General features: G+C 43.9%; 1 protein-coding gene across 1 annotated transcript; it reads right to left on the minus strand.

Moving 5' to 3' along the window:
- Positions 1 to 7,148: 7,148 nt before the first annotated feature.
- ATAD1 (ATPase family AAA domain containing 1) lies at positions 7,149 to 22,528 on the minus strand. Its single transcript, XM_065746058.1, has 10 exons — positions 22,494 to 22,528; positions 21,319 to 21,494; positions 19,971 to 20,069; positions 19,557 to 19,677; positions 17,846 to 18,046; positions 16,662 to 16,768; positions 13,811 to 13,900; positions 12,210 to 12,260; positions 8,420 to 8,556; positions 7,149 to 7,883 (listed from the first exon to the last, which is right to left on the minus strand). Exons 2-10 carry the CDS (start codon positions 21,478 to 21,480, stop codon positions 7,763 to 7,765), a joined length of 1,089 nt encoding a protein of 362 aa, XP_065602130.1. The 5' UTR covers positions 21,481 to 21,494; positions 22,494 to 22,528; the 3' UTR covers positions 7,149 to 7,762.
- Between the last annotated feature and the right edge of the window lie 1,566 nt (positions 22,529 to 24,094).

The following is a 24,094-nucleotide window of genomic DNA, read 5'->3' on the forward strand; positions in this document are numbered from 1 at the left end:
TTTATAGTGTATTTATTAAAGACATGAGACTGGAATTTGTACCTTAACTGATGCATCTCCTGATTTTCAGAGACACTCACTTTTAGTACAAATAAATATTTATATGTGTAAACTAATGCTTTGCATTGTGATTGTTGGCTTATTTAGAGAGGGGTGAGGCACGTTCAGCAGCACTGCATGCTGCACAGCCTGCTGCTCCCAGACTGAGAAGCACTCACTCTGGATTTCCCCACACACCAGACGGGGCTTCTTGTCCCCAGATCTTGCTCAAATTAAGGCAGTAAAGAAGCAGCATTTGCATAATTCAGAGACACACTCATAAAAATTATGTACTTCCATTTCTTGAATTCTGCAAGTTACCAGGAAGGGTCCCCATGGTCTGGAGGGGTCCTTGGAGAAGTGAGAATGGCTCAGCGGCAGGAACTGCCCATCAGGCAACTGCAGATCACCCCACATACCTTCCTCCATTTTGTAGGACTGCAGAATGCGTTGTGGATACATGATAAAGGCAAGACGAGGCAGCATGCCAACAGCTCCATTGCTGGGGACACGTAGACTGTGACAACTTGGTGTCACCTGCAAACTTACTGAGGGTGCACACCTCGTCTAGGTCATCAATAAAGATATTAAACAAGATGGGCCCCAATACCGACCCTTGGGGGACACCACTTGTCCAGCTGGCGTCCCGTTACTTAACTCCATTAACCACTACCCTCTGGGCACGGCCCTCCAGCCAGTTCTCCACCCAGAGAAGAGTGAACCTGTCCACACCACAGGCTGCCAGTTTCCCCAGGAGAATACTGTGGGAGACCGTGTCGAAGGCCTTGCTGAAGTCCAGGTAGACTACATCGACAGCCTTTCCCTCATCTACCAGTCTGGTCACCCAGTCATAGAAGGAGATGAGGTTGGACAAGCACAACCTGCCCTTTGTGAACCCGTGCTGTCTGGGTCTGATCCCCTGGTTGCCATGCACGTGCCGTGTGATCTCCCTCAAGGTCGTCTGCTCCATAACTTTCCCTGATACCGAGGTCAGACTGACAGGCCTGTAGTTCCCCGGGTCTTCCTTACGGCCTTTCTTGTAGATGGGCCTGTAAGGTAAATAATTCCCAAGGATAGTACTCAAAAAATAGTATAGAAGATTGTATATTTAAGTAGGTCTATATAGATGGTACACAAATAGTAAGGAAAAGAAGATGGCTTACCTTTGGAATTATAAAGGCTCTCTGTGGACTCCACGTGGGAGGGATCTCCAAGAGGAGATCTTTCCCTGGTGGTGGTCAGCCCTTAAATGGGGTTTGGGAGAGGTGGAGCCAGGATCTACCCCTTCCAATCACACAGGTATACCACCTTCACCTGTGCCCCCATGGCTGACTTGGTGCTCACCTCAGGTCAGTGGTTCAGGCCGTGATTCAGCAGTTCCCATACACTCCACCCCTTCACGACATGAACCACTGATCAAGCAACCATAAGGTGAGCCCTCTTTGATACAGAGACCCAATACATCACAACACTTACATAATTGCCTGTCGCGATGCATATTGATGTAATCCGAGATGAGTGATGATTGGCATATCAGTCGAACTCTTCTTTGGGCCAGTGCTTGGTGGTATCTACTGGAAGCATGCAATCACACAGTGCAGGTCCATCTTATGCTCCATCAGTCCCGGTTAGACCATCACCAGATGCTGCACATGATCTTATAGCAATTCTGGAACACTTCAGCATTATTTGGTTCCTTCTGGTGACTCATAGACTTACAGGGAGTAATATAAGTGTTTCAAAGGTACCAAGAGGGGAAGATCTGCCCTCCAGGGTAAGATACAGGCAGTATTCCTGTCTTGGGTTAACACTTCAGCTTGTACAGGGGCATGCCCTGGCCGCCTGTACCAAACCCTTTGACCCAATGTCTGTGGGTGTATGACTATATCAGGCACCAAAGGGGGTCTCCTGATCTGCCACAGAGACATGATAGGGACCCCCTTAGCAATAAAGGCTGGAGTGCTGATCACAATTTCAGTAGGCCATGTACCAATTCCCAGAGGGGCTACCGAACCCCCCACCTCCAATAGTCTCCCCCAAGGTGCAAGTAGGCCACACCATCGTGGTCCTACTTGCACCTTCCAAGGCCATCTCATTTTATTGGTGCCTGGTTTTAGGTCCTCAGGAGCAGGGAGCAGAAGATTGTTCTCACGGCCAATCTGAGGTCTCACCTCATTATTGGTGCCCGCAATTTGGATCCTAAGTGGGGAGGACCATGTTGTCTGTAACATTTTCAAGGCACTGGGTCTGCCGTCTCTAGGTCTTTCATTCAGGTCCCTGAGGGATTCATGGAGTCTCTGTGTCCACCCCTGCAGAGACTGAGTGTCTGTCTTCAGGGCAGCCTTGAGAATACCATTGTAACGTTCGATAAAGCCTGCCCCCGTTGGATTATATGGCAGGTGGAATTACCACTCAATATTATTTTCTTCTGCCCAGCGTTGTATCACTGCGCCTGTGAAATGACTCCCTTGGTCGCTCTCAATGACTTGCGGTGTCCTGTAGGCAGCCATCAGCCTTGTGAGCACCTTGATAGTGTATGCCTGGTTGGCTTTTGGTAATGGATAGGCCTGCATTAGCCCACTCATGGTGTTGACACAGGTTAGGGCATATCTCGCCCCCTCAGACCGAGGGAGGGGCCCAATATAATCAACCTGCCACCTCTGTAGAGGATTGTGTCCTCTAGCAAGATGGGCTGTAGTTTCAGGCAACGACCTCGGTCTTATCTTAGAGCAGGCATCACAGTCTCGGCATGCTTGAGCGATGTCCGATAGTTGTACGGGCAGTCCCCACGCTTTAGCGGCTGCCCACATGGTCTTCTGCCCAGCATGCCGCAGCTTTTGATGTAGCCAGTAAGCAACAGTCTCAGATGGCGAGTTCTCAACCCATCTAACTCGGGCCAGTGTGCCGGCTTCATCATTTCCTGGTGACTGTAGGGGTCGATGACCAGAAACATGGTAGACACATACAGTTCTGTGTTTGACTGCATTCCATATGTCTAACCACATATCTTTGCCCCAGATCTGTCGGGAGTGAATAGTCCAATCCTGGGTGGCCCACTGTGCGATCCAAAGAGTGAGCCCCTGATACACAGCCCAACTATCTGTGCAAATATTCAGGATACCATCACCAGGTTCTTTGGTTATAACCATCCACACGATCCACAGCTCTGCCCACTGGCTGCTTTGACCATCCCCCTCTTCGAACCATATTGCACCTGTGGCAGGATGGTAACACTACTGCTTTCCACTTACTTGGGTTGCCCTTGCTGGACCCATCCATGTACCAGGTGTCTTCAGTAATGGGATATTTTCCTTCCTGTATGGGACTCTTCCGTGGTGGAGCAACCAAAGTTTGTTTCGGTGCATCACTGTGATATGTTACTGGGCCTAGAATCTTCTGGAGCTCTTCTTTCAACGGTGAGGAAGACAGACTACTCCTCTGACTGAGATAGGCGACCCATTGTGCCACCATCTGTGCCTGGGCCACCCTTGTCTTAGGAAGGTGGGTCAGATCTCTTACCCACCCCTGAATTGGCAACATGGTCTTGACTATAACTTCGGCCATTTGGGTTATTGGCTCTACCGCTTGTAATGCGGAATAGGCAGCCAATAGCTGTTTTCCAATCATACTATATCTTTCCTCTGCTCCGTACCACACCTGAGACCAAAATCCAATGGGGGTCCGAACAGAACTTTGACGTTACCACAGGCCCCAGCCAAAGCCATCCTGAGTCACATGAACATCTAGCTCAGCTGGGGGGGTAGGATCAAATATACCCAATGCCTGGGCTTGTTTAACCGCCTGTTTTGCCTGTTGAAAAGCATCCTGTTCTGTTCTCCCCCAATCCCATAATTGGCCTTTTTTTAAGTCTATATAAAGGTCTCAGCAGCTGCACCAAACGAGGTATAAGGGAACGCCAATAGCCCAATATACCTAGGGATTCCTGCAGCTGCTTTGGTGTTGTAGGGACTGGAAATGCCTGAACCTTATCTACGATGGCACTAGGTAACACTTTGGTCTTTCCTGACCAGACTACCCCCAGAAAATTTAAAGACAGGTCTGGACCTTGCACCTTTTTGATAGCCCATCCTCTTTCACCTAGGTTAAAAACCTAGTTAACGAATCTGCTGCCTCCCCTACTGCTTCCAGTGAGTCGGATGTTAAGAGGAGGCCATCAATAGTGGTATAAGTTCACATTGTTCAGTTTTCTCCAATCAGCCAGGTCACGTGCCAAATTATGACAATATGTTGGTGAGTGCATGTATCCCTGTGGCAGGACCTGAAAGGTCCACTGCCTGCCTCCCCGCGTAAATGCAAATTGATCTTGTGATTCTTTAGCAATAGGTATACTAAAAAACGCATTTGCTAAATCCAGGACAGAATGGTACGTTTTGATTTCCCTACTGAGAGTGTCCATTAAGGAAGCAATATTGGGTACAGCCGCATGGATGGGCGATGTGACCTTATTTAGTTCCCTATAATCCACCATAATTCTCAGAATATTGTTAATTCTACGGGGACCAGTGTTTTCCGTTAATCCATGAACTTTGCTGGATCCAGATCTTTTGCCACAGGTGGTTCAGGCACTGTAGCCCGCGATGCCTGCGGATGTTTTTTTCTTCTGTTCGGTATTATGAAGTCGGCCAGATTCCAGGTTGTTGCCGGTGCTTCTTGTATAATTTATACTCCCGATTTTCTGGGAGCACTCTGAAATTTTTGATCATTTTTAAGCTGTTTCCACAGCTGTAACAAAACATGGTTGGGTTGCCCATCAGTTTTGTTAAACGCAACCCCAGCCCATATGAGGTCATTAAACGTGGTCCCTCGGGATACCCATACGGGGCCTGATCGGGGTATCTGTGGAGCAGGCTTTCTAGTTTTAATGGGGAAGGCCTCAGCTTCTTCCACTACACGAACATTGCGCCTGGTTCTTACGCGCTCTGTTTCTTCTAAATCTGCCACCAAATGGGCTGCCTGCTGTACGATGGCTTCTGAGGCCACCAATGGATTTAATATAGAAACTAATGTCCCGTAAAGGTAGGAAGGGGCCTGCTGTAATATTAGATCTTGCATGCCTGCTGTAAATCTTTCTTTATCGGGGCCTTCAAATGTTTCTGAGTACATAGCTTCTCTCATACCTAACTCCTGGACGTATGTCTGGAGGTCCTCCATAGAGGACCACAAACCAGTGTTGAGGGGACCATCGGTTTTGTTAGGCCATGTTAGGCGGCATGCTGCCATCAACCAATCTATAATAGAATGGTTTTCATCATTGTAGTGGACAGCTGCGTATAACCTTTGCCTCAAGGCTGGGTGTATGGTTATGGATGCTAATTTTGATATCTCTGTCCCATTCATTAAAACAGTTTCAGCTCCTGCATCCCATAACCTTAGGAGCCATGATGGTATGCTTTCCCTTGGTTTTGATGGAACCGTTGTACTAGGTCCATCAACTCATTAGTCGTATATGGACATGCTGCCACATGGAGGCAGGTTTCAGCATGTCCATTGGTCAGGAGGCACCCCTGCTGGTATATCTTATGTCTTCTTGGTTTTTTGAGTTATAATTGGTCAGATCTTGAATGGATCCATCATAGGTGGAGTTTCGAGATCCGCCTTAGAGATCTTATTTCCTGAAATATCTAGGTCTGCTGCTTCTGGTTCCTGGATGTCCTCTACTGATATGGTTCGTATTTGCCTTGTTGGGATATTTAGGCCAGGTTTTTGTACCCAACTGTTGTTCTAGTACCCATAGTAGGGTGACCCCGTAACCCTGGAATTTGACCAGGGATTGTTTGGTCTAGGGGGGTAACGTTCTCCCCCCTGCCCCATTTAAACACATTCCAAATGAAAGACATGTTTGATGTATGCAAATTATTATTACTAAGCCTGCCTGGCTCACCAAGTGTAAGGTAAATAATTCCCAAGGATGGAACTCAAATAGTAAGGAAAAGATGGCTCACCTTTGGGATGATGAAGGCTCTCTTGTGACGTGGGAGGGATCTCCAAGAAGAGATCCTTCCCTGGTGGTGGTCAGCCCTTAAATGGGGTTAGGGAGAGGTGGAGCCAGGCTACACCCCTTCCAATCACACAGGTATATCACCTTCACCTGTGCCCGGTGGCTGATTTGGTGCTCACCTCAGGTGACCAATCAGTGGTTCAGGCCGTGATTCCGCAGTCCCCATACAAGGCCTTAAAGCATCAGCATTAAACTGCTTCCTCCCACGTAGCATGCACGCTGAAGAAAGAACGCAGCTGAACAGACTCGAGCTCTGCTTCTGGTGCACGCCTAGCCCAGGCTTCCTGAGAAACCACCATGACTGACTTTAAAAGTTGAGATTTTGCAGCTCATCCCCATTGCAGCAGGGCTCCCCACCACCCAGGGGCCTCACGGTGCTCCCACTGCTTTTCCAGTCTACAAGCTGAATGCATGCTGTCAGCAGTGCCCGACACAACACCTCACCCTGGCTCTCTGCACTGCAGATTGTTTTGTTTTCTATTGTCACCTTGCTCTCACTGCTGACCTCTCTGCAGCCAGCAGAGCTGACAGTGTACTGCCCCTTGGGTTGGGCAATTATGATTATGCACCTGCGTCAAATTAACGCACATTTCACAATTATTAGAAGAAATTTAAAATACTGAAAACCTACTGACAATAACTTTACCAAAATACTTGTATTTTAACCCTTTGCCTTTATCACTACACAGCGTTACATGAATTTACCAACCTGTTCCCAACAAATGCAGCAGAACATTGCTCAGTCATGTTTATAAACCTGAACCCCCCTCCTCGTTGCCTTCAGTTTTGCAGATCAGAGCAGGTGACAGAGCAAAGCACCACAGAACACCTCCTCTTGCTGTGGCACAATGGTGTGGTGCAGCAGTGGCTCTTCCAGAAGAGATGAAATAGCAGCAGCCTTCATTGTGACACATAACACACCGGAAAGCACGGCTCCAAGAACCTCTAAAAGGTGATGCTTAGGGAAAGAGCAGTTATGTAGACTCTACTCTTAATTAATCGCATTGGAGGGGAAAAATAAGAACAGCATTAAAATGCATCCAAAAGCAGAACTGGTACAAAAGAAAAAGTATTCAAACATTTTTACAGAAGTTACTACCTTTACTAAATGGCACCAGTTTTCAAGTGGTGATATGGACAAAAAAAATAAATAAAATCAGAAACCTTTCAAATTTTCCTGCAAAGTTATTCTAGAAGCAGAATTTCTATTTGCTGCTGGAAGGAAGAAGTGTGTGTGAACTGAACACCGACGAATCTATACATCTTCTGATTCTGCTTCATTCAAGAAGTAAAAAAGATTTTCCAAACTCAAGTTATCTACATATTATGTCTACATATCATAAAAAAAAAAAGTGTGGATGTATACATGTAGTACATACACACACGCTCCAACGTATATACACAGCCCGGCAGCAGGCGGCCGCTGCCCTCATGCCACACTGCTTCAAGGCTGCACAGTGCATCCACAAGGGACAAGACACGGGCAGTTGCTCTTGGTCTGAGCTGTAATTGTTCCACTTTTTGTTACATTTCTAGTTGTGCATGACAAAATTTCAGTAACTTAGCGTTTGCTGTATAAAAACAATTCCAGAAACAGAACTCCTTCATTTGAGGAGTGTCCCCACTCCCACCCCCTTATGTTGCTTTCGCTAACCGATTACAGAACACAAATCACATCAGAAACAGCAAGCACCCTCCTTAGACTTAATCAGTAATGACACGTATCAGGTCATCGTGAAGCGTGGCATTCTTTGATTTTCTCATCTTCTCAATCGCCCTGTGGAGATCCTGCTGTTGCACAGGCCGAATTTCACCTTCATCATGACTTCAGGATAAAGAAAGAAAGAAAAATCAGCAGTGATTTGGGTGATGTGTGGCACCAGTGTGAACAAAGAGAGAACATCTCTAAGAACAGGAGCTCTGAGTACGACCCCATGTTGCCCTCAGAATGTGCTTCTACCTGTGCACACAGCCCACCTGCAAGCACAGGTGATCATCAGAGTACAGTTCCACGTGTGCAAGAGCGCTGCATTACCAGCATTACAGACTGGTAGGACAGTGCAGTAATGCCATGGTTGACATGCTGGTTCTTGCCAGCTCAAGCTTGATGCCTTGGAACAAACAGCCCAATTTCATATTCAAAATGAATAAGACAACTTAGTTGTTTTCTGATTGCACAGTGGCAGTTTGTCAAAAAAAGAGAGGATGTCCTGTTTTCTGTCCATCAGGGTGAGGTTTGAAAGAATCGCTACAATTTGCCACTCAAATCAGAAAACAAGACCTAAAAACTGCACAGTATGTAGCACCAAGAGCCTTCCCAAATGCTGCCTAGCTATTAAAATGGAGAATAAAGGCACATACTTCTCTTCTTCACAGGCAGAATTAATGTATTCCCTCACACAGAGGAGTGCTGCATCCCGGCACATTTCTTTCAGATCACTTCCAGAGAATCCATCGGTCTCTTTGGCGACTTGAAGGAGATCTACATGCCTGTCCACCTGTCCATAAACAAGAGACAAGAGCATGGAAAGCCTGAAGTCATAACTTTGTTCTGCAAGTACAATAAACGGTCACCTCCTCCAAGTATTTTTACCTGCCCTAAGGTGGGTTTTTTTCCATCTTGCCTTTTTGAAAGCTAAGAAGAAAATTATTTGATTAAGTTATGGTCTGAACTCTCTCGAGTAACCAATTTCATTAAATGAAAATGATGTTTCATCTGATAAAACTCAAAGAATGAACAAGTGATCACAAGTGAACCGTCACAATGGTACAATATATTACTGATAGAAGTTCCTAGGCAGTTTGGGAAGCCTGGTGGCTGGAAAACAGGATGACACAAATAACAACCCAGTTTCCCCAACATTCTCACAAGTTTTCTGCCACCTACAGACAATTCACAACACCCAATGCATCCCCTTTCTTAGCCACAGCCTTTTTTAATTTGTTTTTAACACTGTTTGAGAGACAACATTTTATTTTCATAAACACTTGCTTTGACCAGTAACACAGCAAGGTAGGAAAAAGCTCCCATCAAGTTTACCTTTTGTTGTTGCCACCTCTCAGTGCAGAGTAAGAACTTCAAAAGCTGTTGATCGAGTTACTGAACAACTACTCCTATTTTATACAACTACAAAAAAAAGGAACCTGGAGGCAAAAGAACATCTCCGATCACTGGATCAGACTGATCGACTCATTCTGGTTGAGCTCTCGTATTTATATACCCAGTTAACAGGTACTTCCAGCAGATTTTCCATGCACCTGCATTTTCTTTTCAAGAAGTAGGGAGTGATGGAGTGATGGCATCTGTGGACAAAGGAATGGCAACTGATGTCATCTACCTGGACCTGTGCAAAGCCTCTGACATGGTCCTTCACTACATCTTTATCTCTAAATTGGGGAGATATGGGTTTGAAGGGTGGACTGTTCAGTGGATAAGGTTGGAAGGTCGCAGCCAAAGGGCTGTGGTCAACAGCTCTAAGTCCTGGTGGAGGCCAGTAACAAGCAGTGACCCCCAGGGATCTGTCGTGGGACCAGTGGTCATTAACATCTTTATCAGTGACGTAGAGGATGGGATTGAGCACACTCTCAGCAAGTCTGCTGATGACATCGAGCTGAGCCGTGCTGTTGACACAGAAGAAGGGAGGGATCCCATCCAGAGGGACTCTGGCCAACTCTAAAGGTGGGCCCTTGTAAACCTAATGAGATTCAACAAAGAAAAGCACAATGTTTTGCACCTAGTTTCAGGGAAATCCCAGATACTCTACACAGACTGGGAGAAGAACTCCTTAAGAGTAGCCCTAAGGAGAAGGACTCATCTGGTTGAGACAAACTGAACATGAGCCAGCAGTGCGTGCTTGCAGCCTGGAAGGACAATGGTACCCTGAGCTCCATCAGAAGACAGGTGGCCAGCAGGGACAGGGAGGTGATTGTCCTTCTCTACTCTGCCCTTGTGAGGCCCCATCTGGAGCACTGCATCCAGGTGTGGGACTCCCAACACAAGAAAGATGTGGAGCTGTTGGAAAGGGTCCAGAGAAGGGCCATGGAGATGATCAGAGGGCTGGAGCACCTCTCCTGTGAAGACAGGCTGTAGGAAATGCGCTTGTTCAGCCTGGACAAGAAAAGGCTGCAGAGAGACTTCATTGTGGCCTTCCAAAACTTAAAAGGAATTTAGAAACATGAGGGAAATTAACTTTTTACACAGGTAGATAGTGATAGGACAAGGGAGAATGATTTTAATGGAAGAGAGATTCAGATGAGATGTTGAGAGGAAGTTCTTCACAGAGAGGATGATGAGGTGCTAGAACAGGCTGCCCAGAGAGGCTGTGGGTGCTTCATCCCTGGAGGTGTTTAAGGCCAGGCTGGATGGGGCCCTGGGCAATCTGATCCAGTGCTTGATCTGGTGGCTGAAACTCTGTCTATGGCAGGAAGGATGGAACTGGATGATCTCTGAGGTCTCTTATAACCCAAGCTATTCTATGATTCTATGATGTTAAGGCCAATGCAGTCTAGCCAGAAGGCTGAGCTAAGCAGTGACTCCTAAGAATGAGACTATTCCATGGAACTGGTTGGACGGCAGTAAAGGCAAAACTTAGCTGTCTCTCAGTGTGCTACTTTAAAGCATGGCCCTCCTGCACACAAATATGGAAGCCTACATGGGTCAGCTTTGGAGCTGCCCAGTCTGGCCACCAAGAACTGGATGCAGCAGTGTAGCTGGCTAAGAAACTGAAAACGGGGATGCTGTGCTGCAGGCACTGATAAGGATAACCCTTCAAGTCTAGAAGAAGAAACAATACTTTGGGATATGCAGAGAAAACAGCAGGCAGGCCTACAGCCATCATGCAAAGGGCTGCCCAAAGCTTGCTGTTCCCTGGATGAAAAGAAGCCAGGCTTGAGAGATCTACTTCCTCTTCCTATAGAATAACCAGCATAGGCTGACTTTCACCCCCTGCCTCCAGTAAGTGTCATTTGTGCAGCCGGATTCCCTGCCAGGTGCTTGATATACCTTACGCTCTTTCAAGACAATATTTAGAAGCTGTTTCCCTGAGGCATTGAGGTTTCCTTTCAATGCTGTAAGGGCAAAGTGCTTGAACTTGCAGGCCCAGCAGCCCAAACAAAAGATCAGCACAATCTGCTTGCATGCAAGCAATTATTACTGGGGGAACCTGCATAATGGTCTGTTATTTGGCAACACCTTCCTAACAATTCTTGAACGGAGTGACGATTTGGAACCACAGTTTGCAAGAGGCTTGATCTGTTTGATGCTTGCTGCAAATAGGTCACAGTTTCCTCCACAACTCTAGCATCAGCTCTGTTTTTGCATTTATCATCAGCTTGCATTTGAGTCCAACACAAATGATCCCAAATGACCACTAGCAAAACAGCCTCCTCAATATGTGCCATTCATTACACATGCTGTAATTTTTAAGCCTCTTAAAAATATCATTTGCTAGTAAAATCAACTGGTTTTTTTTTTAGAATATACATCAACAGACTCCTTGCAACATTAATTTCATGAGAACTAGTGCTGCAGCCTAAATTCCGTAAGATTTCTATGCACTCACTGCTACTGTTCTTTTCATCTTGCAACCCAGATGGTGATAGAAATAACATATTTAATATCTGTAACATAATTTCTAAAAACATCCATAGCTTTCCCTGAAAGGAAGTATGAACTATGAATCAAAGTGGAAAGCCAGCACTGCCAGAAAAAGTCATTCCTCCATTCTGAATGTGAGTCAACAAACCACAGTGTTGAAAAAAATCAGTACATCTTCTTCCTGAGTGAATGATACTCCACAATATTTCTTTCTCTGATCAAAGCCATTTCAATCATGGTTCACTTTCAGGTGCATCTTTAGTGAGATGAATACATCTTGTTTTAAGACAAGAAAATGGAGACAGAGAAGCTGCTTTCCTTACAGATAGTGACTAACCAGACTACCACTCTGACTGAGGCTCACACTTAAAACTGGGAGAGAACTCTACTGCTTTAATTTGATGCCACACTTAAGAGCACAAAGGATACCTAAGGTACAATCAGGAACTACCTTATCTCAAGGCAATCAAATACAAAATATTTCCAACAACTCCAGAGCTTGCACTCAAGACAACGCTATTACGGTAAACTAACCAGTAAGAGGGGTCTACTTACATTTTCATTTTTCAGAATTAGCTTCAAGATTGCTTCTCTTTGTTTCAGAGCCTTAAACAAAAGAGATTAAAGTTACTGGAAAACAAAAATAAACGTAAGCAACATCCCCATCAGTCTTGCACTAAGATGGCTTTTGATTCAATTTCAGTGACAAAATCTGATCCCTCAAATGGGAGACACAAAACACACTAATGAAACCTATCTGACATCAATTAGGGAAACCACTCAGCAAAATCTAGTGCACTCTGACTCCGGGAGCACATACAGTTGAACACTTGAGCATACACATTTACACTAACTATAGGGAAAGAGAAATGCACTGATGCATTAAGTCTTACCTTGCCCTAAGTACAAGCACCTGTCTCCAAGGATTTCCTATCATCTTTAACAGAAGGCCAGTTCAAACAAGACAGGTTTGGGAACACAACTATTGAATTGCACAGTCAGTGACAGTTTTAGTGCTTCAGTTCAGACTCTTAGTTTCTGCACAATGTGGTAATTAAGTGTACTACCATAGTTAGAAGGGAATACTATCAATCACAACTGAACTTTTTACAATATCAACACAAAAATGTCTTATTGCAAAGTGCACAAAGGTTACTGAAGTACCTTGGAAGGGACAGCAATAGCAGAACATATAGTGAGGGTAACATTATGATTACTGGCATAGTTGATGCATACCTTAATTACTGTCCATTTGGAGTAAACTGTGGAGAATCAAAACAGTTTTCCACACTGCTTGCTGTGCCCAACTATGGAAAGGTTGAAGCGGAATGTAGGTTTTGATACCCTCTTCTCTCCTTCAAGACTCACGTATCCAGAAACTGACCAACCTGGTTGTCACTCTGCACTATAAAGCAGTGTACACAGATACTTTTGTGCCTTTTGTGGTTGTTTACAGGTTAAAAGTAAGCTCCTCCCAAAAGGCAGCCAGTGAAATGAGCTGCCACTCACCTAAGCACCACTGCTGCTAAAGTTCTTAGTTTAATAATTTTAGTTTAGTTTTCTATAAGATGCTGCTCCTGGTACAGACCTTTTGGCTTGCACCCTGCCAGCAGCCGCCTGATACTCCCTCATGGAATTCAGTAACTGCACTATCCTGCACTGCAGAGAAGACAGCTAAGGTATTCAGAAAGAAGGCAAAACTTTAATAGCAAAGCTGCACTGAAAAAGAACATAGCACTACTAGCATGGAGAGTGCCCAGTGCCAACTGTTGTGAGCAGAGATGGGATGTGCCCAAGTCTTACACCAAGGACTTCCTTAAGCTACATAAAAATGCACAAAACTAGTTTATTTCAAATTTATTTATCCCACAGCAAGGGAAGAGGGTCTGAGTACAGCATCTGGATGAAAAAAAATGGATTAGAAGTTCTTAGGACAGACAGATGAAGTTGTTTCAGAACCAGCTTTTTTCAGGGAAACATCACCTTAAAAGCAGAGTTCTATGTGTTTCTAAAACACTAGAAGTGGATCAAAACAATACCCCATCTCCACCTGTTTGTAAAAAAAATCAACCAGATACGTGTCTTTTGTGGCTGATAAAGCACCCGCCTGTTGCTGGGCCACAGGCACTGCTTCAGCAAAGCTGGCAGGGACTTACAGGTTGTTTGATATGAAAGCAGGTTGGCATTCTTCTCAAGATGGCAGAGTCGAGGTCCTGAGGACGGTTGGTGGCTCCCATCACGATGACCTACAAAACAACTACTTAGCCTGATACCCGATTTTAAAAGCATTATCATACTGCAATTTTGAAACAAAAGGTGACTTTTCCACACTTTATCAAGAGCATTAACATTTAAATAAAGGCTTCTTGGTACTGATTTAAGCAACTGGATTTAACAGTGCAGCTCACAAGAGTATTGGTACCACACAGCACCAGCTGGGTGGAGATTTTCATGAGAGTCTGAAGATTTCTGATCCCAATTTGAAAGTTCAAACTCCGAGCAGCAGCTGAGAGCTTTTGGCTATAGTCATTGATCTGGAAAGGACTTGAGAGAAGATATTTTGATAAAGTATGAAAAATCTTTTCATTTTTATGCAATGTTAAAAAAAAACAAAAAACAAAAAAAGAGGCTATCAGTTCTCCAGAAGGACCAAATGGGCAGTTTTTACAGAGCACTAAAATGTTGTCTGTTTCCTTCTTATTTTAATTTAGAAAGCATTAAAAATCAAGCAGAACCCATATACCTTCAGCACACCTGTGGTCTGCCTATAGCATTCTGAACGAGCAATGCAATAGATGTGCATAAGCCAAGTTCAACACAAGAGTATTTACCTTTGACTGGACTCCAGTTGTTAATTTAAGGACAAATTTACTTCCCGTTGACATCAATCTTCTATTCTCATTTGTTATTTTAAGTTGTGTACATTGTAAACACCCAGTCACAACAGTGAAAAATGACGGGAAAATAAATTTCCTACCAATAGAGCTTCCTGACACCCCCCTGCTCCTTTGTTTGGGGTCACTGTTCCGCAACCAGCCCTGGCACCTCCTGCTTGCATGCTCTGCGTCAGAGCCGCCCTGCCACCTAGAGGCTTAATTATACGGCGGCAAACTGCTCCACAGAAAAAGCCCAAAGGTTCATCTTCAGCTGGGGCTCAGGCCGTCTTAACCACAGCTCTGTCTAGAAAGGGTTGTGCACGCAAACTCCGTGGTCTTAATTGTGTGCCCAATGTTTGATGATGCACGAGGTGATCACTGCACCCCTGCTGTGCTCCCTGAGGGTCTTTCAGGGCCCAGCATTACAACCAAGGTGGTTTTCCCTCTGCCCCAGCACTAGGAGCCTTCCCAGAAATGGCTTTGTCAAACACAGGCCCTCCCAAGTATGAACACAGCAGCCAGGGCTTGCAGCTTTGAGCATCGCAGCCTTGTTTCCCAGGCACTGTGCCTCCAGTTCCTGCCAGACTCAAGACGACAGCAGTTTCAGGCCAAAGCTGAAGACACTTTTCAGTTGCAATCAGCAAAGGAATAAGTAATGCTCATTACAGTGCTTTTACAATTTCCTCCTAATACTGGGAATTTTTTGCACAGTAATAAAAGAAATTTCATCCTTGTTCAAAGGAAATCTGTTTGACAAGAATCAGACAAGCAACCCCAGTCTCCCAAGTAAACACTGGTCTGGAACAAAAGAGCCCCACAAGCTGGCTCTCAGAAAAGAGACAATCCGTATGTCAAAACCACTGCTCCAGGAACACTTCCCTAAGCATGTTGAAGGGAAGGGCCTGAAATGCATTACTGAACAAAACATACCTGCTCAAAAGGCTTCCCAAAAACCTGCATCAACCTGTCACCAATCAACTGTTTGCACTGCATTTTATTCCCGTGGCTCCCTGCCATGCCGAGGCACACCAATCAAGGGACAGCGATAACTTGCTCAGGCTCCACATGCTGAGCTTGGGAAGGGTAAGGTCACATATTGTCTTACTGCACAGACCAACTTGCTACAGGAAGTTCCCACTACATTGGAAAACAGGTAACATTCAACACACTCCACAGAATGTGTGCTTGCAAGATCGTAGCTTCCACTTAAGTGCTCATGCCCATCGTGATAAGAAAACACTCTGCTTAAAGCCCCCGAGCACATACATTCACTGTCTTTGAACCTGTTTTAAAAATCCACTGAAAAGCAGCCCTCAGTATGCATAAACTAGAGAGCAGGAAGAGCAGATTTCATAAAGAAAAAACTGATGGGGAGCAGAGAATCAGAATTCATTTGCAGTAAAGTACAAATTTAAAAGGCTGAAAATTAGCTATTTAAATAATAACCATCCTTTTCTAAAACCTTAAAATCACTGCTTCAGGTGACGCCCCAGAAGCTTTTCTTAGAGGCTTTCCTCTATGCGGCGTGCAAATCATGTATGCTTTAAAGCATCAGCAGGTTCTGTACCTTTTTTTTTCCTCTTCTCTAAAGCAGAATATTTGTACAAAGATCATGGGAAGGTGGGAAAGCATACAGGAATAGGGATAGAAGCATGTCTCCATTTAGCAGAACTTGTTTTGACTTCAAAAAACGTACAGAAGTTGATGTTAACTCAAAGATTAAGAATTTCAGCTTAATACTTAACTAAAGCTAGTCTGATGCTCTTCTGGAAACAAAAAACCCACCTGCAACTGAGGTGAATACTCACATTTTAAATACCTTCACTGAAATCCAAACAGTTCAAAATTCCTAATTTTGGCAGCTAGAGTTTTAAAGCTGCAGTACTGAGACTTATGACACTTCTGAAAATAGCAATTCTTAATTAAAAACAAAACAGCTACAAAAACAGTACTCTGAAGAAGAAAAATAATTCCTTAATGTAATTCATCTCATTCCCATAATATATGGGTATTCATGAAAAGGTAGAGAAGTTCTTTTTGCAATTAGTACATGCAACCTGTTACCCATTCCCAGATGATACAGCGCACCACAGCTGGGATGACAAAATCCACTGCTTTTCTCTTTGCTTACCTGGCAGTTATAATCAGTGTCCAGGCCGTCCCACAGACTCATGAACTGAGCTTTCATCATAGCTGTCGCTTCGTGGTCAGAGCTTGAACGACTTCGCAAGAAGGAATCTGTATTAAAGGAGTCAGTAAAGAAGCAGACTTACAATCCTGCCGTTGAAACTATGCTGTCTGATTTCTCATGTGCTGATGGTATTCTCTACCTTATTTTTAAAATGAATTCTGTCAACAAATGAAGAATACTTCTTACGATGAAGAATACAGCAGAGAAGTCTTAACCACATTTTTAAGTGGGTTATGTTTATGTTATATCACCCACGTACATTAACTACCACATGAGATTGTTCCAAATCTTAGCTCCCAATTTTCACATTCCCAAATTCATGAAAATTCAAATTCCAGCACAATTTCTTACGTAGAGATGGAATCACTACAAAACTCCAAAGCACAAGAGAACAGCAAGCTGCAGGACTGGTGTGAAGCAAGCTGTACACTTTGCTATGCAGAGCACAGCAAAAATCAGAAAACTAGGAAAATTACTTAGAGCTTCCAAAAGAACTTTCACCAGGTAGGAAAAGGCACATTTTTCCTACCTACAGGAAGGAAAGAAACGTTAAGAAAGCACTCCTTTTATAAACATGAACTAGAAAGAGCTTTGACACAGTTTCTACAAACTGCACAATTCACTCTGTGAAGTGCCAGTGCTACGAGGAAGAGCACAATTTTAACAAAGCTGCTTGTAGTAACTTAAACACAATTGTGGCAAGCCCAGCTGGAAGGAACAACTGCACTTTCGCTGCTTTCCTAGCTGGTGTTCCCCTCCTATTTCATTAGCCTCATTTAATTAGTTTTTCTAATCCCACGTTTTATTGCCCATATTGTGCCCTCCTGGAAAAAAGCTACTCAGTCTTGAACTGTGATGGCTTTCCCTTCATAGAAGAAAGGCTTTCCTAATTAGCCCAACAAAAAAGCAGCAACTTGTTCTACTTACAATTTCCTGCACCAACACAAACAGAAACACAATTTTTCCTGCTTTGTCAGAATTACATTTCAATATCACCTATATTACTAAATCTTGCATCATTACCACTCTTCTTCAGCTGACAATACATCAATAGGATCATCAACCTGAACCTACAGTTCAACGGCACGCAGCTCATGCTGCTTACAAAGTGCACAGACTTTTACCTATTTCGTCGATGAAAATGATGGATGGTTGGAGCTTTACAGCAAGGGAGAAGACAGCAGCAGCCAGTTTCTGAGACTCTCCATACCATTTGTCAGTCAGTGTCGAAGGCTGGAGGTTAATAAATCGACAACCCACTTCCTTCGCTGTAGCTTTGGCGATTAAGGTTTTGCCACAGCCAGGAGGGCCATAGAGAAGTACTCCTGAAAAAGTCATAGTGCTAATGTTCCGTGGTTGCAAGAGAGAAAACACGCTTTGGCACAACAGACATGAGAGCGCTTGTGCTTGTATTCTGCCCAAGTTTTTAAAAGAGGGGAAGCCAAGTTGCACAGTGTTCCATCAAATCAAACACACTTAAGATATCCTTACCATAACATTAAAACCAAGGACACATGAAAAAAAAAAAAAACAGTGAAATTGAAAGGGGACATTAGTCTGAAAGTTGACTGTTCTATTACCGTGACTGCAAATGCTTCGTAAGATTAAAAAACTGTTTATTTCTTATAAGCATTATGATAGGCCTTGTTGATAGCCTCAAGTTTGCTAAGAAAGCTTAGCACAGACGGGTTAAAAACAAAAAAGTGAGCCCACAAACATTTTAAGCACATCACACACAAATGAAGTATGGTGCCTCTCATTGTTTTTGAATTTGCTGTGTTGAAAGAAATCACAGTAACGTTTTCCTAACACAGTTGTACAGAAAACAAGAAAAAAAAAATCAATAAAGCCTGAAACAGAGAAGTACTGTTTTTTGATGTAACTGATGATCAGAAAAAATAACTATTCTGAAAACTTGATTTCCTATTAATGCTTGATGCAAGCCACAAAGAAAACAGGGAGTTTGCCCGATATGGAACGTATGCTTAAGAAAGATGAATAATTCTTCTCCTTCAGTTTATTAGATCATTAGAACAATTTTACACAGTTTCAGTTTGTGATTAAGGAGAGAGTAGCCTGGAAAAAACTAAACCAGTTACAAAACTATTTCATTTTCCATCTCTTGGTACATAAAACTGAGAAGAGATGGTCACAGATAAGGCAGCAATTGGTTTTCTGAGAATTTTAGGCAGACAATATTGTGGGGATCAGAGTATTAGCAATAAACTTTGGCATTCTGTCCAACACTTCAGGTTCAAATGCTGTGTGTTTTCAAGAAGCAAACAGCAAACAAGACCAGCAGCGTTCCAGTATAGATAGTCCAACTTCTGTTCTACCCAACAGCCTCAATACTGTCCAGCTCAACTCCAAACAGAATTGAGGGATCTCCAAAATAAAAATGGTGTCTTTAATGACTGCAATTTCTAAAATTAGAACTTAAAGCAAGTATTCACATTTATGACTTGCGTTTCCATGATACTATAAAAAAATATAGTAAACACTAATAAAAGTGTACAGAGTAGTACAGCAAAGGACGAGATGAGGCCTAAAAGGACAAAAGCTCCACAATTTAGGCAGTTAACAATGCAAATTATATAGATTAATGACTTAAAGACAACATCAACAATCGAGAACCAATTATGACTTCATAATTAATATGTAACATTCACTAGAGTTTACTTACATGACAATAGAAAAGGGAAAACTGGAGTGTTATACTAGGGATAACTATCAACCCCCTTCCTCCTTCCTTTCTAAGTAATCTTAACATTTGTTGTTGTTGTTTTTGGTTTTTTTTTAATACCAACATAGAAATTCACAACATATCCTTCCTACCTTTTGGTGGTTTTAAGAGCCTGGAGTTCTCAAACAAGTATTTCTTCTTGATGGGTAAGATGACAGTGTCTTTCAAATCTGTGATAACATCATCTAAGCCTGCAATATCATTCCAAGTTACCTGGTTTGGAAAAACAGTATGAAAAGTGATCTTAGCCCCCATCAACAAAACACACCCACAAATATAAGTAGTGCTGGGCCTTCAAAAAAAAAAAATATATATATCTATATCAGTACAAGAGATTAAAAGAAGCTTGATCATGAATGATGTCACCTTAGTTTCAAATTACAGAATCACCTCCTGTGTATTTCCATAGACACATATATTTGCAAAATAATGTCATCCAAAGAAAAAGTAACATTTTCCATGTCTGAAGTGCTTTAATAGGAATAAAACAGAAAACAATTTCGTACATGCATGCTTAGTGGGTCGACGAGATGTGCAGCAATACTCATTTCATATTCAGAAAGCTTGACATTTTTCACTCCAATTTGCTTCATTAGCTTTTCAGCCTAAGGAATAAAACACCAAGAAAATCAGAGAAGAAAGTAGGTAACTTGATTTCAAATTTAATTTTTTAAAGGACTGCTACTTAGAATCTGAAAGCTAGAAATACATGCTTCTCTGTAAATCGCATCTGAAAAGAGCCTAAATCCCTCTAAGAAGGAAGTTCTGCTGTCTCCAAATTCATGCTGTCACTTCAACGAAACAACAACACTGTATCAATGAGAAATTGATGTGTTTTCAAGAGAAATAAAAAAAAAAAGAGAATGCACCAAAGTCAGACATTTTTTCTAAGCATTCACTGTTTTCTTTTTCCCACTTTAAAAGGAGAAGTCATTTGTTGTGGCAACATGCTTTTGCAATTCATTTTCCCTTTATGCTCAAACCTGTGGTTAGATCTGACGTGCTTTTGGGATACTGCAATCTCTTATATAACAGCTGGCACCAGCTCAGATTGTGAAAGATGATTTTTTAAAGTGAAACCAATTTTTTGCTGAAGAATTCATTATATAAAAAAAAAAGAGAAAGAAAAAAACAGAATTAGGCTGCTCAAAGCTGATGTTTGAAAATGTGAATTGGTGACAGATAAAAAAAAAAGTGCAATATTTGCTTCAATAATTCCCAAAGGAAACCTTTAACATCTGGTACACAAAGGCACTTATATCTTTTCTAAAAGCATTAACACCCATGTGCACATTATTCCAGTCCATCAAATGGAACGAGGCTCTCCACTTTCTTCTCCCCCCTCCAGGGCATTCTGACTGCGACCAGGGGAAGATACAAGGTCCAATTGTTGTTGAAAAAGCATTTGGACAGCAGCATTCCACTTTGCTATGAGCTACCCCAGCCCTGCCTCTGCCATCAAGTTGCCAAAAAGCAGCAGAGAACTAAGTCCTTTCTGGTCAAGGTTTTTAACAAGCAACCAAGAGTGTTATTTAATGTGACTGCAGCTGCTTAGTGAAGCTGCCAGAAGCAGAAGAAACACTGGTACCACACACTTGCAGATAATTAGACAACATCACACCACAAGTTTTTCCACCACCACAAGCTAGAGATTTTAACTCATTCCAAGATGCAAGTACTGAGAATCCTAATGGCTCAGATACCGTACTAAAATACACTTCACGGTTTTTGATTATTCCACACCCACCCATAAGCTCTCTTTAATTACTTCGTAGCCCAGTTTTCTTATTTCTCTGCCTGAGCTGTACTGAATGAAACAGTGTTTCACAAAAACATTTATGAGTAAAATCTTACCTGCTTCTGAGCTTCTACTTTTTGCTTTCTGGTGGGGTCAATGGCATCAACCATCCACTTAATGGTGAAGTATGTTGCAGCACCAAATATTGTTAAACGGAAGATCAATCCAACCACTTCATTTCTGCTCAGGGGGCGTGAAAACGCCTCGGTGTGGACCATCTTGGCTCTCAATCCTAATTGCAAACAAAAGATAGAAAAGAAATTAAAGCCAAGAAAATATCTACTTTATATTTAAACACCTTTTTGTCAGATCTATTTCTATATACATGTTGAGTGCAGAGCTCATGAAGTTACCAGGAAGTACCTCGACAGTAACATAAAAGAGGTAAAATGGTGATGCTGAGCCACACAAGGCTGCAGGCAGTGACCGCACAGTTTCACTTCCACTTTCAGTAAGCAGAGAACAAAGGGCAACCACGATCTGGGGCCTGGAAGCAAAATGGTCCCAGACTCAAGACATCTGCATTCCTTTTGGCCATATAATACCCCAAAAAGAAAGATTACCTCAGTGCCAGGTGCACATCCCCTTTAAGACTGAAACGTTATGACCGTTGCTGACCTATGAATGCTATGTCAAAGAGACATGATAATCACATTACTTACACTCAGAGCTCTTTTCCCTAAGAGGAAGCTGAAGGTAAAGACACCCAGCTACCACGGTTAAGAGAGCTTGCATTAATATCCCTGGGACACGGAATGAGCTGGATGCGGCACACAGCTCCCAAGGGAAGGGCCGGCTGCTGCCAGAGGTGAAGCCAGAAAGCACGGCACCTTCGAGTGAGGGCAACGGAGAGGAAAAATTATCCCTAAAACACAGGAAAAAGAACCACTACAAATAGGTGCCCTCTATCCTTCATCTACTTCCCACACAGCAAACGGTTTCCGAGAATCCCGAAGCCCACTGCAAGGGTAGCACCGCCTCCAGCTGACCCTGCCTGACCTCCAGGGAGGAGTCCTCTCCCCACATTACCCTCCATTTCCCGCCCCGCGCTGGCGGCCCGCGCTCACACAGGACGAGCGCAGTATCACGCGTGGGCTTCCTTCAGCAGGGCCCCGCGGGCCGGGCCGGGCCGGGCCGGGCCGGGCCGGGCCGGGCCGCGCCTCCCTCCCTTCCCGCAGCCCTGAGCGTACCGAGTACCGCCGGCGCAGCCGCGCTCCGACTGCTGGCTCACCCGGTCCGAGGCCGCTCCGAGCGACGCGCAGCCGCAGCACGCTGGCAGCAGGTCGGAAGAAGGCGGCGGCGCGGCCCGAACCGACGCGGTGAGGGCCCGATTCCCTTTCCGGCCGGCAACCGTCACCGCGCACCAAGGTTCCGCGCGACCCGGCTTCCTCTCGCAGCGCTGGGAGGGCGACGCGGTGTCGGGGTGCTGCTCCGCGGGCTGCGTGCCGGGTCACACAGCCGCGCACACATCTAGCGGTACGTATCGCTGTCGTTTGAGGCAGACATTCAGCCGTCAGCTAGTGGCTCTCCTCTCGAGGGCCTGAGGCGGAGCCGCCCATTAGAAAAATTGGCCGTTCTTCCTGCACTTCCCAACCCCCATCCTTCCAAAAGTTTTTACAGCTGTTTTATAACTGTTTGTGGCTATTTATTATTTTTCACAGCTCTCCAATGTTCCGCGCTGCCGGACGCATCACCAAGGCAGTGCAGCCGTGGTGTGCCACGTAATGGCACAACCAACAAATGGCCAACGATGGACATACATAAATCTCCACAAATAGATGTGTTTATACAGAAATATGACAGGTGAACGAAATATATTTAACAAAGAATGAATGTTTAACAAGTGGTTCCGCTTCCACACTGTTCTCAGTCACTCAGTCTCACTGGAGCGGTACCTATAGAACTCCTTAAACTTCCACAGCAAAAATATGTCATTGTATATTGGAGAGGACTCTGGGTGGTCCCTCGTCCACAGTACAATTGGGGAGTGTACAGCACGACCACAGCGGTACTTATGCACTGCGGTGGTACACAAGCCCAGCAACACAAAGCTTGCAGTAGCTGGCTGATTGTGGGTGCTACCGGGATTCACCAGAATGAAAATAAAATACATTTAAGAACTGATCGGTACTTTTATTAAGAGATAGCAAGAAAGCACTTCTGCTTTCAATTGCACTGTATTGAAATAATAACTTCAAACAATATTATCGGGAAAACGTCCAGATAAAGGTCAAAACAGTAGATCTTTCTAATGAATGTGGTTACATGGATGTTTAACAACTTGACTCTTGTCTTCAACCCTTCTGCTCTTGCAGCAGTGCCACTGAATGCGTAAAGACTTTTAGTCCTGGCATTTTCTGATACAGAGCCTGGTAATTTTTTTTCTTACCCGTGATTCTTATATTGTTCACAGGCTCACTAACAAAACAATACTAGCTCACCGGGAACTTGCTTGGGTTTGTAAGAGCAGTTAGCCTTTCAGACAACATTAACTTTACTACAGGGCATTTTTAATCAGCATCTGTTGTACAAAAATGCAGGAGTTCCTTCACATACAGACAAGCCTGCTGACCTTTCTTGTGGCCACTGGATACAGAAGTCCCTGGAACGGATGTGCTACTTCTGGCCTACAATTTCTTCAGTGTAGCTGCTCCATTTAACTCTCCACAGGTAAAGAACATGATGGAAAATTTCCTTCCCCCAGCTGATCTGTTTAGTGCTGAAATCTGGGCACACTGCAGTGACCCAGTGACCCAGATCTGCCCCATATAAACAGTCCGTCATTGTATCGGTGATGTGTGCTACTTTCATCGTTAAATCAATGCACAAAAA

This window comes from Cyrtonyx montezumae, unplaced genomic scaffold, assembly GCF_038088225.1.
Source record: "Cyrtonyx montezumae isolate F1298 unplaced genomic scaffold, pur_monq_1.0 scaffold_4, whole genome shotgun sequence".
In the NCBI taxonomy this organism is placed as follows: Eukaryota; Metazoa; Chordata; class Aves; order Galliformes; family Odontophoridae; genus Cyrtonyx; species Cyrtonyx montezumae.